At 41.0% G+C, this 16,349-nt stretch overlaps 1 protein-coding gene across 1 annotated transcript in view; it reads right to left on the reverse strand.

Moving 5' to 3' along the window:
- The window catches only part of SPAG6 (sperm associated antigen 6), an 812,261-nt gene extending 796,528 nt beyond the window's left edge, over positions 1 to 15,733 (reverse strand). Inside the window, exons 1-2 of the mRNA XM_044064563.1 lie at positions 15,560 to 15,733; positions 15,347 to 15,442 (exon numbers count right to left, since the gene is read on the reverse strand). Of these exons, the coding sequence (XP_043920498.1) occupies positions 15,347 to 15,442; positions 15,560 to 15,584 (121 nt within the window). The 5' untranslated portion in view covers positions 15,585 to 15,733. The remainder of the gene's footprint in view (positions 1 to 15,346; positions 15,443 to 15,559) is intronic.
- Between the last annotated feature and the right edge of the window lie 616 nt (positions 15,734 to 16,349).

Raw genomic sequence — 16,349 nt, forward strand, 5'->3', positions numbered from 1 at the left:
AGGTGAAGGTGCAGGAACGGAAACCATATCTGTCGAGGCCAACTGGGGGCAATGAGGATCATTTTGCAACCCAACGATTTTGCTTTCTGTATGAGTCTTGGAATTACGGGAAAGGGGGGAAATGCATAAAGGAGTCCCTGAGGCCAATCGTGGACTAGAGCGTCCCTGGGAGTTTGACCTGGAGGAGGAAGCAGGGAGAAGTAGCTGCTGCATTTGTTGTTGAGGGGGGTGGCAAATAGATCACAGCAAGGCTGGCCCCATTTGCAGAAGATAAGGTCCGCAACTTCCTGATTCACAGACCACTCGTGAGGCATGAGTATAGCCCTGTTGAGCCTGTCCGCTATTACGTTGGATTTCCCAGGAATGTGCATTGCTGTCAGAAAACATTGGGAGGAAATCCCCATTGCCATAGCCTGAGGGCTTCTCAACACAAGGGGTAGGACCTGGTCCCGTCCTGCTCGTTGATGTACCACACAACTAACATGTTGTCTGTTTGGATTGCAATAGTCCCGGAAGGAAGAGAGTCTTGAATAGCTTGCAATGCTAGGAGCACCGCTCTCATCTCTAGGACATTGATATGCAGATCGTACTCATGAGGTTGCCACATGCCCTGGACTGTCCTGCCTAGATAATGCCCCCCTGCCCCATCAGGGAGGTGTCCATGGTCACCGTGGCTACCGGAGGGGGTTGAATGAAAGGTCTGCCCTGAGTCACCAGTGGGAGACCATCCACCAAGAGAGGTGCCTTTTGCATGTTTCTGTAATCAGGATCATGTGAGACATGGGTAGTTCCTGGAAGGACCACTGCGTGAAGAGTAGCCACTGAAGGACTCTCATGTGGTAACGCGCTAATGGTACAAGAAGAATGGCAGCTGCCATGGAGCCTAGAACTTGCAGGACATGTCTGACTTGGATCTTTCTGCTCTGCATTAGAAATGACACTTGTTGGCGAATAGAGAAAACTCTTTCCTGAGGTAACCTTGCAAACATCTGTTTTCTGTTTATTTCTGCTCCTATATATGTAACAGATTGACAAGGCAACAAGGCAGATTTTTCGAAATTTACTGTAATGCCTAGTTGGGTGCAGGTTGATACTGTATAATCCCGTGCCTCTAAGAGTTGATGCCTGGTGGTAGCAGTTAGGAGCCAGTCATCTAGATAGGGAAACACCTGGAATCCTTGACGTCTCAGGTGAGCCATGACTACTGCCATACATTTGGTGAACACCCTGGGGGCTGTGGTGGGACCAAACGGCAGAGCTCTGAACTGGTAATGACTAGCCCCTACCCGGAAGCAAAGAAATCTCCTGGAGCATCTTCCATTTTGATATGGTAGTAAGCATCCTGAAGATCTATGGAGCATATCCAGTTGTCCTGACCCAGAAAGGGGAGAATGGACTGCAGTGTTACCATCCGGAACTTTTCTTTTTGTACAGATTTGTTCAATCTGCTGAGATCCAGTATTGGTCTCCAGTCCCCTGTCTTTTTTGGTACTAAAAAGAATCTTGAGTAAGTTCCAGATCCTAGTTGGTCTGCGGGGACTTCCTGAATGGCTCTTTTTTCTAGCAGTTTTGAAACTTGAATAACTGCGTTATCCCTTAGATTGGGTGGGACATTTGGGATGGACTTTTTTGACTTTAGAGGGGGTTGATGGAAGGGGATTTTGTAACCTCTGGATATGATAGATAGTACTCATTTGTCTCTTGTTATATTTTGCCAGGCTTTTGGGTACAGGGAAAGTCTTCCCCTGACTGCCTTCAGAGGTGAGCAGTCGGGCAACCCATCAGGGTTGCTGGAAGGGTTTGGCAGAGAAAGTTTCTCTGTCACCCTGATTTTGTGGTCCCCCTCTGCCACGAGGGCGGCGTCTGCCATTGTTGTTTCCCCCTCTGCTCCTGGGGGAAAAATCATCACATGTGTCAAGCAAGGGACCCTGTGACTTTCAAAACCACATCTTTCCACCCCTCTGACCTTTGGGATAAGGTCTGTTAGGAGTGGAAAAACGGACTCCCATGGCAGAGAAAGTCTTGCCTTCCTGCTCACACCTGGTAAGCGTGTCTTTCACCTGAGGCCCAAAAAGCGAGGAGCCATCAAAGGGAGTATTTGTGAAGGATGTTCGAAATTGTTCTGCAAATTGACACAGCCGCAGCCAAGCATGTCTCCTGAGAGCCACTCCTGTACCTGCGGCATTGCTCACTCCATCAGCTGCATAGGAAATCAGCCTCATGGAGGAGTTGACTATTGAATTGAGTCACAAGCTGGGAAGCTATTTTGGCTGATGCTACCTCAGCTGTAGGATCCTGTAGGATATCTCCAAGCTCTTTTAGAAGATCCCTTTGAAGTCGTGTAAAATGAGAGAGATAATTCAGGGACCTCACTGACAAGGCTGCTGAGGAAAACATTCACGTCCCATATCTGTCCATCGTCCTAGACTCTTTGTTTGGTATATGGGCAGATGAAAAAATTTCTGCTAACTCTTTCTTGGTGGCTGCTGCTACCTCCATGGCATCAACTGGCACACCTTTAATGAGAAATTGTTTGTCCTGGGGGCTGTTATGAATTTATTTGGTCTCCTTGGAGTAGGTTCCACAGAATCCGGAGCTGACTACAGACATGAGTGGATCGAAAGGTGGAGACACCCAGGAGGTGGACGGTTGGGAACCGAATGCCTCCAGGTATACAGACTTGGCCTCGGTAGGGGCTACGGAAGACCAGCCACCCCTCTACCTAAGCATTTCAAGGATGTCTGAAAAGGAAACATCTTCTGAGTTGGACCTGGAGGACCCTTCCAATTCATCCAGGTCTATATCTGAGGCGACAGACTCTGGGGAATCTAGGTGCTTCCTCTTGCACTTATTCTTCCGGGGAGGCTCCTCTGAGTGATCAGGGGAGGCCTTGGAAGAAGAGGGGTCACCCAATAGGATGTCCTGGGGCATAGGTTCCCTATGCTTCTGGGCCGGAGGAGGAGCAGAGGTTGACACAGACACCACAAAAGAAGGAGCCGATGGGGCTGATAGTAGGGCTGTTTCAGGGGACAGCACACTCCACATGACCGCGAAGGCATCCCGACCCTGAGGCAAAGAAAGCTCCGGCTTAGAAGAGACTGGCGTCCTTCTCCGCGTCGAGGGCGACGGCAACGAGGCTGATGTGGGAGCCGTGTTCACCTGCGCCAAAGCTCCGAGAGGGAGAGCGGGGTCGGACAAGGGTCTGATGCCACTTCCCCCCTCGGAGCCGATGAGAGAGCTTTGGCGCCCAGATCCCTCGACGGACGGTGCAATCGAGGTGATCTGAGCTGACATCGGAACCGAAGAGGAGGTGATCGGCGTGGTTGTGTTATACTATCAGCGCGACCATGGTCTCCGGCTCTGAACTAAGTGTAGTCGGAGGAGGAATGGAGATGGAGGCGGATGGAGCCGCAACCTGCTGAGGTGGGCTGAAAAGTAATTTTGCAAGGGCCTGTGATTTAAGCAACCTGCTGACTACTCTCTCCACGTCCTGATCCGATAACCTAGAGGATCGAGAGGAGTGGGATGAAGTGCGATGACGGCGTTCACTTCCTAATAAGGGTGACTGTGGCACCAAGCAGATCGGCTCCAATGAAGGAAATCTTGCTCGCTTGTGGCTCTGAGATGGCTCCAAGGTAGCAATTAGAGCCGAGGGAGGAGTTGACTTGTCGATGCTAGTCAGCACCGACAAACTTGGTTGTTCAAGCCCAGGGGTTGGCTCTGAGGATGGAGCTGACGGCTTGACAAACTTAGAGGATTTCACTGGCTGAGAACCTTTAGCCGGGGAATCCTGTGATTTCAATAATCCTCGAAGGATTAATTTGTTTTTGTGCTCCTGCAGGACCCTTGGACTAAATGCATGACAGATAAAGCAGGAGTCCTGCAGGCACACAGCCCCTAAACAATAAACATAGCTGGTGTAACCATCTGTCAGAGACATTTTCTGACAGCATGAGTCACACTTTTTGAAGCCAGAAACTTTCGCCCCTTTAGACATCTTACACTACTAAACTAAGAAACAAACAGTCTTTTTTTTTTTTACAGTTAAGGAAAAGAAAGGAGAGCCTCTAATTTAAATGGCTGTCCTAGGGGAGGAGGGAGAACTCTCTAATTTAAATGAGTTCAGGGGAAACAGAAAGGCCTGCAAGTATGGAGCGATGGCCAACAAAGCTACAACAAATAAGCAAGGTGATAAGGGATAAAGTACTATATCTAGACAAAAACTTGATCAATTTTGAAGAAAACACAATTATAATAATAGAAAAAACTATATTAAGCCTGAACTAGTAACGAATCAACCTAGCAGCTGAAGTGGCAAAGGAAATCTGGGTAGCTGACGCTGGGCATTCTGGGATAAGGGTTAGCCTCGAGCCAGTAAATAGCTTTCAAGCTATAGAATAAGGCCGAGCCGGAGCCGAGGATCGCCTCCGAACCCAAACAGCAAGAAGAAAGGCGAGATGGGTCAACTTAACATTAAAAGTTATCAAAAACATGCATCTATAACATTGGTGTGATTTCTAACCTAAATCCAATAAAAAACTGGTTTCTACTTGATTTAAAACCTAAAAAGAATACGAGTTTCTGTCAAAGTGATCTTTATATTCTGTGATTACTTTGAGGTATAAAAATGGCATAAAAATTATTATTTTTTATTAAAATTCAAGATGTAGCTGCTCCTTTGCCTTTGAGGATAGGAACAGAATCGAATGCCATTTTACACAGAATTGTGCTTGCAGCATCTTCTGCAAATTTCAAAACAAAAAGTTGAACTGTTTTGGAGATAAATGCTTTTGTATACAAACAACCAGTGATTAAGGGACAATCATTTGGAAAATGGCTAGGTGTTAAGATTTCCCAGATGACCAACTTTGTCCATCATCCCACAACACACTGCCTTCTCTTGCTCTGTATTAGTTCTACATCGAGCAAAAGATTTCCATATAAGAATAATAAGCAGCACAGACCAGACCGGGGATGTTTTGTTCCTACAGATGGGACTTGTATGGGACCAGATAACATGCAAGGCTATATTCTTATCAGTGCCAGGTAGACACTGTCTGAGCCTCTACTTAAACTGTTCAACCTCAGCCTATCCATAGGGCTTGTTCCCAATGCCTGCAGAACAGCCCATGCACAAAGGTGTCCTTATATATAAAGAAGCTAGGGAGCATAACATACCAAAACAAATTTATGTAGACATACACAACTTAAGTGATCTAGACCCCACACAGTTTGGTTTTGTGAAAAGCAAGTGCTGTCTTCCTGAACTTAGTAAACGTCTTTTAAAAGGTTACAGAGACTATGGTAAGTCATCACTCCACCACCCTGCTTATCTTGACCTAGCCAAGGCTTTTGACACTATTGGTGTGCTGGTATAATTGAAAAATCAGACAAACCTAATGTAAACCCCTCCATTTTTCCTCTAGATTTCAAACTGGATATCCAACAGATCCCTAGTTGTGAAAGTTGCTGGTACCCTCCCTGAATGCAAAAATGTAGCTAATGGATTACCATAGGGATCAATGCTGGGCACTGTCCTGTTTGGCATTTATTTTGCAGACGCCCAAGCCAATATTCCTGATGACATGGTTGACCAAGTTTGTTGATGACTGTGAGCTGGGCACTATTATTCACTCATCCACTGACACTAAACTGCTCCAAGTGCTTGAATATGCATGTACCTAGTGCACTGAAAACAGTTTCAAGAAAATGTAAAAAGTGCAGCATAGTGGTGTTCATCAAAAAAAAACTACTCCCACCATATATGTTACAAGTGGTACTCATCTTCAAAAGAAATCTGGGTACTTACAAAGACAACTCTCTCTCTCACCTGATCATTATGTTTCCATAGTCAGAAAATCGTTCTAGCTGGCTTTTTTTAATTTCTAACGGAAGATCATTCAAAGTAGTCATCTTAGCACTGGACTCTTCCCTTATCTGTCCCATCATTGCATGCAATACTCCCTTAGTTACATACAAATCCAAGCATATCACTCAAACAGAAATGTCTCATTGATTTTTAACCAAGAAAATGAAAGACCTTAACTCCTTCAATTATCCCAACAGATAAGCACAACTAGTTAGTCTAATGATTATGTACACCTTGCTTACATCCACCCTCAGGCTCTTCCGCCCTTCTCAAGGAGGAAGAGCTCAGCTGGTTGCGAGATAAACTTGACAGCACCCATCTAGTCATCCAGGTTTAATCTGAAAAAATACAAAATCACATTGTTTAACATGCAGAGAATGTTTATTCTGGAGGAAGGTGAGATGTTGGGTAATGTCTCTCTCTCTCTCTCTCTCTCTCTCTCTCTCCCTCGATCACTTTCTGTGTTCTGCTGATGAGGGTTCAGGTCTCTGGTTCCAATATTAGCTAATCAGATTTCTAATGGCACAGTAAGCTATATAAAGATCACACCTCAGGAGGCTATGGGACTCAGGGTACAGGAACAAAGCTTTCAATGCTTCCTGATAACTAAGGTTCTTAAGACCAGACATTTTTGTTAGGAACTTCTGGGGCTTGTCAAGTTTAGTGAGAGGTCATTGAAGATACATACCAAATGAAGGATTGTACGCTATACTGGGTCTGATTAGTGCTGAAACTAGGGAATATAATATTTCTGCATCTAAACAAAATACCTTTGGCTACTAGTTGTATTAAGCAGAAGGATTTCCTGATGGCAGTTGCTACATAATACTCAAAGGAGAGGGAACTGTTGACCTAAGTACTCAGGTCCTTGACTACTTTTTCATTTTGCAAGGGTGTGTTATCCATACTTTGGACTGAGGATAACTTCTGATTTCTGAAAGAAACAATATTACCCTTTTTACTGTTTGATTTAAGCCCATTTTCTCTACACCAGGTACTAACCAAGGTAACCATTTCCTGAAGAGTTCTGATAAATAAAGGGTTTTTTTAACAATTGCATCTAGTTTGCAGTCATTTGCAAATTTGGTTAACTAGAGGTCCTGGTTATTCATTTTTGAGATCAAAGAAATAAACAACAGACAGGAGAGGACCCACCACAGACCCCTGGAGGACTCAATTGGTTACTTTAGCACTGCTTGAAGGGATACCTGTAAGATGAACTATGTGGGTTCTGTCATTTAGCCAACTGGCAATCTATCTTTCCAGATCTATATTAAAAGATTACAGATTTCTTACAATTCTGGAATAAGGTATGGTATTGAATACTTTGACCAATTCAAGATAAGCTGCATAAAAAGCATGACCACTGTCAATAGCTTGTATAACCCTCTTAAGGAAATTAGCAAAGTTTAACATGCAAGATTTCCCTTTGAAGAAGCCAATTTTGTGAGTCAAACTTAATGAGATTTTTAATATCATAATTAATGAGATTTGTTATGATATGGCCCATAGTTTTACATATCAGACTCATAAGACTGGTGGGTCTATAATTCCCATGGTGAGTGGTAGGGCCACCTTGTGCAAGAGCAATACTGCAGCAGTTGATCTAGATTCAGGTACACAGCCTGTGGCGAGGCTTAGGTTAAACAATTTAAGAAGAGATTTGGTGCGAATCTGACACTATTTAATAATCACCTAGGTTTGTTATCAAAACCCATGCAGGAAGTGTTTTTTTGTTTGTTTGTTTTAGATAACACCTAAAGATCATGTTCTTTTTAATGATAGAGAACAAGAGAATCTGGGATGGTGATGTTGGAATAGGTGCTTTGTGGGCAAAGTCTGCAGAGAACTTGTTTGCTAGTATATTCACTATGTCATCTGGGTCAGAGTGGAGATCCCATTAAGGAAATGTTCAGAGCAATATTAAGCACTATTCCTCAGTTTTCTAACATAGTTAAAAAAGGATATGTAGGTTTTCTTTGCTTCAGAAGCAGACCTCTGTTCACTTGTTGCTTTACTGATCCTTCTAATGCTACCACCACAGAGTTTTTTTTTTTTAATTTCCCACTGCAGTTGGCTCTAGCTATGACTGCTAGATCTATGCATTGAAGTTAGCTGCTGTATCAGTGGCAACATTAGTAATGCTATGGGAAAATCTAGAGATTTCATCATATAATGTATAAGGTTCACTATTTTGAAGTCCTTAGATGTGGAGATATTGGCTACAGTGGAATGGTGGTTTTGAGAGTAAATGTCACAAGTATATAGTCCAACATAACTGCAGAAGGATAGAAAGGGAGTGGAATGGTAGATGCAATATAAGTGAGGACTAGATCCAGAATATTTTGGCCTCTGGTTGGTTTGCTATCTGGCCCATGGAATTCCTATTTATCAAATCCAGAAATTTCTGGGAATACCATACGTTAGAGATATAGCTGATTTAATGTTTGATTGGGTAGTTGAAGTCACCTAGGATTATGGAGTTATCATTTATAGGAATTTCATCTAAAACTTTCAGGAATCTAACATGATAATTTGGAGATATGGAGGAGGTTCTGTAGCATGCTACAGACTGGTAGATGTTTACTCCATGGTAAACTGAACTTCTTGGGGCATGGTCTGTGTGTTTTTGGATATCAGTCTACATGAGATGTGTCCTTGATAAATATGGAAACACCACCACAGTTTCCACCTGTCCTGAAGGCATGGTAAGGCCAGAACCCGGGTATGGGGGAGAGCGTTCTTTTTATTTAAACAAAGTCTCCATAACTACACATACATGGACATGTTCCACATGCAGGAGCACCTCAAGATGAAGCAATTTGTTATGGAGACTCCTGGTGTTGACAAGTGCCATCTTAATGTGGTCAAAGTTAAGGCTGAAGAATTTGCTAAGCTGAGGTGTCTGTTAGATGGACTCACAAAAATGGCACAATGAGTGCAGCAAGCCCTTTTGCCAATATGTGGACAACTTGTCATCCCTTACAAAACAAGTAAGGTTGTCTATTGTGTCTCATCCCAGGCTTAAAATGCTGGATATCCTGTGGAACAACAAAAGCTAAAAAGCCAATTATTCAAGACAATTATCTTCTCTTTATACCTAGGCATGCTTCTAGGTGAAAGAAGGATTCCACTCTATACATCATATAGCATAGCCTGAATTAAGGTTTGCATGCATCTTTTTTGTTACATGCACTGCTTATTCTGGCCCATAGTTATGATCCAGATGTGGCCTCTTAGCCAGTGACACTGCTTATTGCATTTGACTCCTCTGGCATAGTCATCCCCTGCAGCTGGCTCCTCCACAGACTCCTCATCGGGCATCTCCTCCTTCACAGTCTCCTCCCTTGCATCCAGCTCCTCCACTGGCTCATCAGACACCTCCTCCTTCACAGGCTCCTTCCCTGCAGCTGGCTCCTCCACAGGCTCATCAGGCATCTCCTCCTTCACAATCTCCTCTCTTGCATCCAGCTCCTCCACAGGCTCATCAGGCACCTCCTCCTTCACAGGCTCCTCCCCTGCAGCTGGTTCCTTCACAGCCTTCTCATCAGGCACCTCCTCCACTGCTGACTCCAGGACTTTCTCTTACTAAATGTCTTTATATTAGCATGTTGTGTAATGCTGCATATAGTACAAATATTTTACTGCATGCTGCAGGGTCATACTGCTGTGAATACCCAAAAATGTACAGAGAGTGGAAAAAGGACTTTTAATAGACTGAACACGTGTTCAGCAATGGCACATTCTGTGATAGGGTATTATTGTAAGCATTCTTTGCCATGGTCTGTGAGTTTCTAATTTTTGTCATACGTCATGACTGCAGGGCATATCCAGAATTGCCAAGAATCTCCATCCATCCAGAGACAAACCACTAATAATCACACATGTGCCAAATGTGGGAGTTTTGGGCACTGCTTAGGTGGTCTACAGACACACTGTATTTTATATCATGTACATTGCACACCACCTGGCAGATGATGGAGTAGAACCCCTTACAGTTGATATAATGTTGTCCCTGCTCCACAGTTGGGTCCTTTATTGCAATCTGGGTGCAGTTTATGGCCCCCATGCAGCAGCATGGCATCAAGAACCTGGTGCAGTATCCTTGAGCTAGATGATTGGGGTACACCTACTGTATCCACTGCTGGTTTCTGAAAGTTCACTGTAGCCAGTATTCTCAAAGATGCACATGCCTTGATGTCCACAGGGATGGGTAAATTATGCATCCCACAAGCCTGCATATGAGGGAGATATATCATATGCAGGAATGTAAGACACAGAGACACATTTCAACCCACTCCTGTATAGTGCCTTTACCCACACTGTAGTTGTCCACTATTTCTGTTACAGAGAGCATTGTATGTTAGCTGCAGATAGATGACTTAGTGCAAACAAGGGCAGCAATGTACACCTCTGTGACTAGCAGTCATGTCAAAATCCTTTTGCATATACATATTGGGTGGCATAGTGGTGCAGAGGTTAACATTACAGTCTCACAGCAAGAAGTTCTCCCGTTCGATTCTCAGCTGGGGTGCCTTCTGTGTGGAGTCTGCATGCCCTCCCTGCATTTGCTTGGATTTCCTCCAAGTACTCCGGTTACCTCCCACACTCCAAAGACATGCATCTGGAGCGTTTCTCCCCGGGCCTCCACTGAAAATAGGCTCTGTCCTAGTCAGACTTTCCTGGTAAACAAATGTTAAATAAATAAAATATTGACTAATGCAGCAGTTACCCATATATGTGTTCATACTCTACTACCTATAATGGGAATACTTTGCCTCTGTCAACAATTCTGGCAGTAGCATATCTCTGCATGGAACATACACATTTCTGAATCACCCTGCCATATTGTTTACCCTCATTGGCATCCACCATCACCCTCATTTTCATACTGTTACTTACTTCCATGTGATTATACTATCTTTTGTATTATGAAGGCCAAGTTATTTCTCCACTTCCTGCAAATTTTATTCAATGTGCATTTGAATCACTCCTACCAGTCAAATGGCCACTCATCACAAAAAAATCATCTACTGCAATGCAAAGCTGTTTCTGAATCCCAACCTAAATTTTAAAAATATGTTACTGAGACCTTTTCTGTTGTCAGATGTACTGCTAATGAATAGATAGCTAGGCTTAAAGATAAACCTTGAAAGAGTTTTAAAGTCAACACAAAATTTGGTAATAGTGTGAATGCATTTTTAGATGAAGGAGTGTACAAAAGAGACAGCTGTAGGCCAAGGTTACAGAGAGCAATAAACACTAATATTACCTTGCATGCTTCCAGTCTCAATCCCTCCATGTTAGACATAATACACTGCAAGGAAAAAAATATCATCTCCGCAGGAACAAACCAGATATGGTGGATTTACAAACTGGAACACATGGAATCAAGTGCAGTTTTTGTAAATAAAAGACATAATGAAAATGTAGTTGGATCTATTAAAAAACACTATCTGTAACTGCCCTGGGAATACAAATGAGCCTAGAAGTTTCGCTACTTCTGGGAAATTAAAGGCAGTGTAAATATATACCCAAGAACATTACTAACTATTCTGTACATCATTATAATGCAAGAAGCAGTATAATAAACACTGGAAAATGCTTAAAGGGACAAGACAAAAACTAGTTTCATACCTGAAAAACATACTGGTAACCAATTTTTTGTTACTTAATAGTTATGACACATTTGCAAGAGTGTTTGGTTTATTTTTTTTTTTTTTCACAATAAAGTAGAAAATTTTAGAATAAGGATTTGAGGTCATCTGGTTGATAGGCTATGAAATCACCTTGGACACACATACTATAATCTAATGTAGTGACCATGCTCATAAAGGAATTGAATCAAGAAAATATTTCTTCTCTCCAGAAGGTAGCTCTTGATTTACTGATAATAAAGTATTTCATGAAGAGAGATGGAAGCCACTTATAGGTCCATCCAAATGTTAATGACAAAATTTGCTGTGTACCTTTACTGAAGCCATAAAGCATCAAAACTATTAGGAAGAAACATAAATAATGAAGTGTACCACTGAATATTGGCTTTGACTTGTTTCATGTTATACTTATGTTACTATAAATGCTATGTGTTTCACTTGTTAAAACAATTAGAAACTGAAGAATGACTTGTCCAAAAAGTTGCCTGTTTTATTATTTTAATAAATTAATGATAATGCTCAGGCATCCATTTGTTATTTTATTTATTTATTGCTCTCATATTATCTTATTTCTTCAGCTCTGTTTTCTGTATGTGTTTGAGATATATAATATTTTGGGTCAATAGTTGCATTTTACAAGTATGGTTTTGGTGGAATTTTGTACAAAGGTGTAAATGAGCATTTTAGCACAAAACATGCGTTGTTTGCTTTAAACTACAGCATCTCAGGGTCTTACCAAACTATGGGCAGGGAAATCACCAACAGTTTTACGAAACTTATTCCCACAGATGATGATGGTGCTGGGAATACCAAAACATACCACATTTCTGCTGTCAGCCTTAACCCCAGCGACCTCTACTCAGAGGGACTGCTTTGCATTCAGCCTTGTTGCCAGTGGGAAGGCCTGCTTTCAGCATGACAACCTTTCTCATTAGATGCTATTGTACTGACAGGAGGACAGCATAAGGCATTGTCAAAGAAACTAGCTCATTGTCTGTAAAAGGCTGGGTCATGAAGGTGCTAACAATGTTTTTCTGTGGTGAAAAAGAAATAAAAAAGATTTTGTTACTGTGCCATTCTCCTGTCATTGAATAACATCAGTTAGCTGGTACATACAGCTGTTATTGCACTGAGACCACTCCAAAACACTGTAATCCTAAAACATTAAATCAGGAAATACTTAGTAATTTGGATAACTCAATCCAGGTACATGCCAATGGCTGGCTATGTTTACTATGCAGCCAAAGTTATGCTAATACAGATGCAGCAGCAGCAGCAGTGAAATCAACAGTCATCAGGAGCAATAACCCTTGGGAGGCCTTCAGTCAGATGGCCACTCTCCTGGGTGAGGCAGGCATGTAAATATCAGTGTCCACTTTTTGAAACAAGTAAATTTCTATGCAGCTTAATTATGAATGGATGGCAAGATTTATTTCATTCTAAAGGGACACGTTAAAACCAGTTTAGAAAAATGGCAAGTCAATGACTTCAGAGTTTTGATTCGAACACTGCTTATGTTAAGACTTTAACAATGATTTCCACAGTGGTGGTAATCATTTGGTGGGAATGCACTTTGCTGAAAACTTTTATTAGACCTAAACAGCAGAAACACCCTTTAAGGAAATACTACATTGTAGAGCAAGTGACAGATCAATTACCCTGGATATATATATATATATATATATATATCTATATATTTATATATCTATGCCTATATAGTTCCACTTGGTTGCTACTAAATTAAAGTTGTTTTCTTTTCATTTTCAAGAACTGTGTATTGCTAGTACAATAACGCACGTGTGCACACACACACACACTGTATATATATATATATATATATATATATATATATATATGTATATATATATATATATATATATATATATATATATATATATATATAAGTCGTAAGTAAACCGATCTTTGCAGGCCTTTCTTAGTCATAGTCTAGTAAACAGCTATGAACTCTGAACTATTATATACCTTAACAGCAGGGTCAAGCACATGGATATTATACAGTCAACCAACACATTTTAGGAAGTGGGAGGAATCTAGAAGATGTGAAGAAATTTTGAGCAGATGTGGAGAACAGGCAAATGCAACAAAGAAAGTAACTGCAAGTCAGGATTCAACCTCAAACCACCATGATGCTCAAATAATTCCAAAGCTCTGAACAAAATATGTAGAATATTTTACAGCACTCCACTAAAATCCACCATGTAAAAATATAAAGCAATAAAAATTGTCATTCAACAATCATGATGACTTCACCAGATTCACCATCAACCTAGGAAATCATCAATTTACCCATGCAGCTGTAATTATGTAAATCAAAAATGTTAAGCTCTACTGCATGGACACATAAAAGCAAGAACCTTTAAAATGTCTAAAGTTGGATATCTCTCACTGAAACACAGAATCCTTGCAAGACAGCCCATGACTTCAATCAGTGTGGAAGGCTTGTTTTCAAATTAGTACAAAGATTTAAAAAATCACAGTTGTAGAATTCTTGTTGCTGTAATCATTTTGCATCACAGGACAATGTTACATATATTGTTTAGTAATTGTCTACATTGTTTAGGGAAACTGTTTAATACAGCAATGAGGTTTACTATATCCCACTTTATGAAAGACAGTCCCTATTTTGAGCCATTGCATCCAGTGAAAAAACAAAATAAATGGCAAATGTCCTAAGATTTTTAGGACAAAAATATTTCCTAAATTTCCTTGGAATAGCTGCATAAGCCAAATACTTTTTTGTAGCTGAAACTCCCTGATATTATATGAAATAACAAAAACAACTCAAATTTTACAAGAGTGAACTTTTATTTTGACAAAAAGGTGAAGCCTATATTTTGCGCTGGTTTTGGACATGGTTTGCATCTCCATAAAAAATGTCCCATTCTGAGCACTTTAAAAGGTGAAACCCCTGCAGTGCTCTGGCTAATGGCTACCTAGACAGATACTGGCATGCTCATCATTAGATACACCCAGAAATATGCTGAAAATGAATAAAAGGTTTCCATTTTTCAGAATCAGTTTTTGACGGTTGTAAAATCACTTAGACCAACTTTAGAAGCGCACATAAAGAACCAGTACTTTGTATTCATTTACTTTGCTCATAAAGTTAGATACTGTATATTCATCAATGCAAAACTTAATTTCTAGGGATAGTTTGGTGTAACCCAACAACATTAATTGCCAATGGCAAAGCCCAGCATCAATAGCCACACCAGTGTCATCCATACTAAATGTGACAAAAACTAAGCATGTCTCTCCACACTATAAATTCTCATATCTCCCAATTATTACTGATTTTTGGCACAGAATTTTGCTCTGTTCTTCCTAATCCCTCCTAAAACTGACAATTTCAGGAGAAAAGGTGATGGATTACACTTTAATTTATTTATCCTTTGTTGACTGTGTTAGTCCCACAAGGTTAGTGGTGTCTTTTCAGGAGACATACTATTACTAGGGGAAATGTGGTCACGGCATTGGGGAATTTCAGCTACTCTTTTCAATAGATGCTGTGGGATCTTTTACATCCACCGGAGTTACCACTGACTCAAGCAGATAGGACCTCGGTTTAACATATTCCCTGAATAATACAATGAATAATGGTAGTATGTAGTGCCCCCCCCCCCCCCCATACATGCGTATTCACCTTATCTTATTCTAGCAACTTCTCAAGTTATTTTTAAGTGTGCCTGATCATTCCTGGATTTGTCCCTGATTCTGGAGGGAACGGGCTGATAACTTGTGCTTTTGGTTAACAATATTGTCACTTCGTTTTGGGCAGCTACACATAGGTCATTCTTACCTGCATTTTGCAATGTTTCAATATTTTGTGGCCTGGTAGCTAATTCCGCTATAGTTTGTACAAACTGTGTTCTTGCTTTCTGGTACTGTTCAAAAACTGTTAAAAAAGAAAATATGTTTCAGATACTACTGCACAGTGATCATATTCACTTTGACCCCCCAAAATGACATTAGAAATAAAGCAAAACAAATTAGTAAATAATAAATGCTTTACCTTGAAGGACCTGTCTCTGGCTCATGATCTGGACAGTTTTTTTTCTAAATATTTATTAAAGCAGACAGCTATTAAACTGCTGGCGCTCCGTTAACTTCACTCTACTGACACTTTTACTCTGAATACGCCTTTCTAAGCTGTCAATAGCAACTCTCCTCGCGTTTGTGCTACAGCGACCCGGTTACCAAGGTAACGCATGGCGGAAGTCAGTGCTCAAACTCCAACATAGGAAATTGCCCTTCCCCCTTCGACTTCACCGCTGTGGTGTAGCAAGAAGTCTGATAAGCTGTAAACGTCTGGAGTTTAGCGTTTGTATAGACGCACCTCATTCAAAGACTGAAATGCATGCCATTTAAAGAGACCTCGACGGCTTGATTGCTACTTGGATATAAAAGGGGTATATGCCTGCTCACTTTGTGTATGTGTATATATATATATATATATATATATATATATATATATATATATCTATATAGTCACACACACACACATATATATATATATATATATATATATATATATATATATATATATATATATATATATATTGTATAGATATATACGCATATGCACATGTATATATAGTGTGGAGAAAAGTTCCCAATTTAGACAGATAAAAAAGCGGCTGTTGTTGACTGCTTAGGCTGAGTGGAAAGAAAGCAATAATACATTTTAAAATGGATCTACACCGATTGCTGTATTTGGATACTTGACTAATCGTTTTCTGTTGTGTTTGTGGTGCGAAAGCAATGGTGGCTGTTTCTTTTTTTCCGACTGCTCTGTCGTATTT

This window comes from Protopterus annectens, chromosome 3.part0 (genome assembly GCF_019279795.1).
Source record: "Protopterus annectens isolate FY-2018-M chromosome 3.part0, PAN1.0, whole genome shotgun sequence".
Classification (NCBI taxonomy): domain Eukaryota; kingdom Metazoa; phylum Chordata; order Ceratodontiformes; family Protopteridae; genus Protopterus; species Protopterus annectens.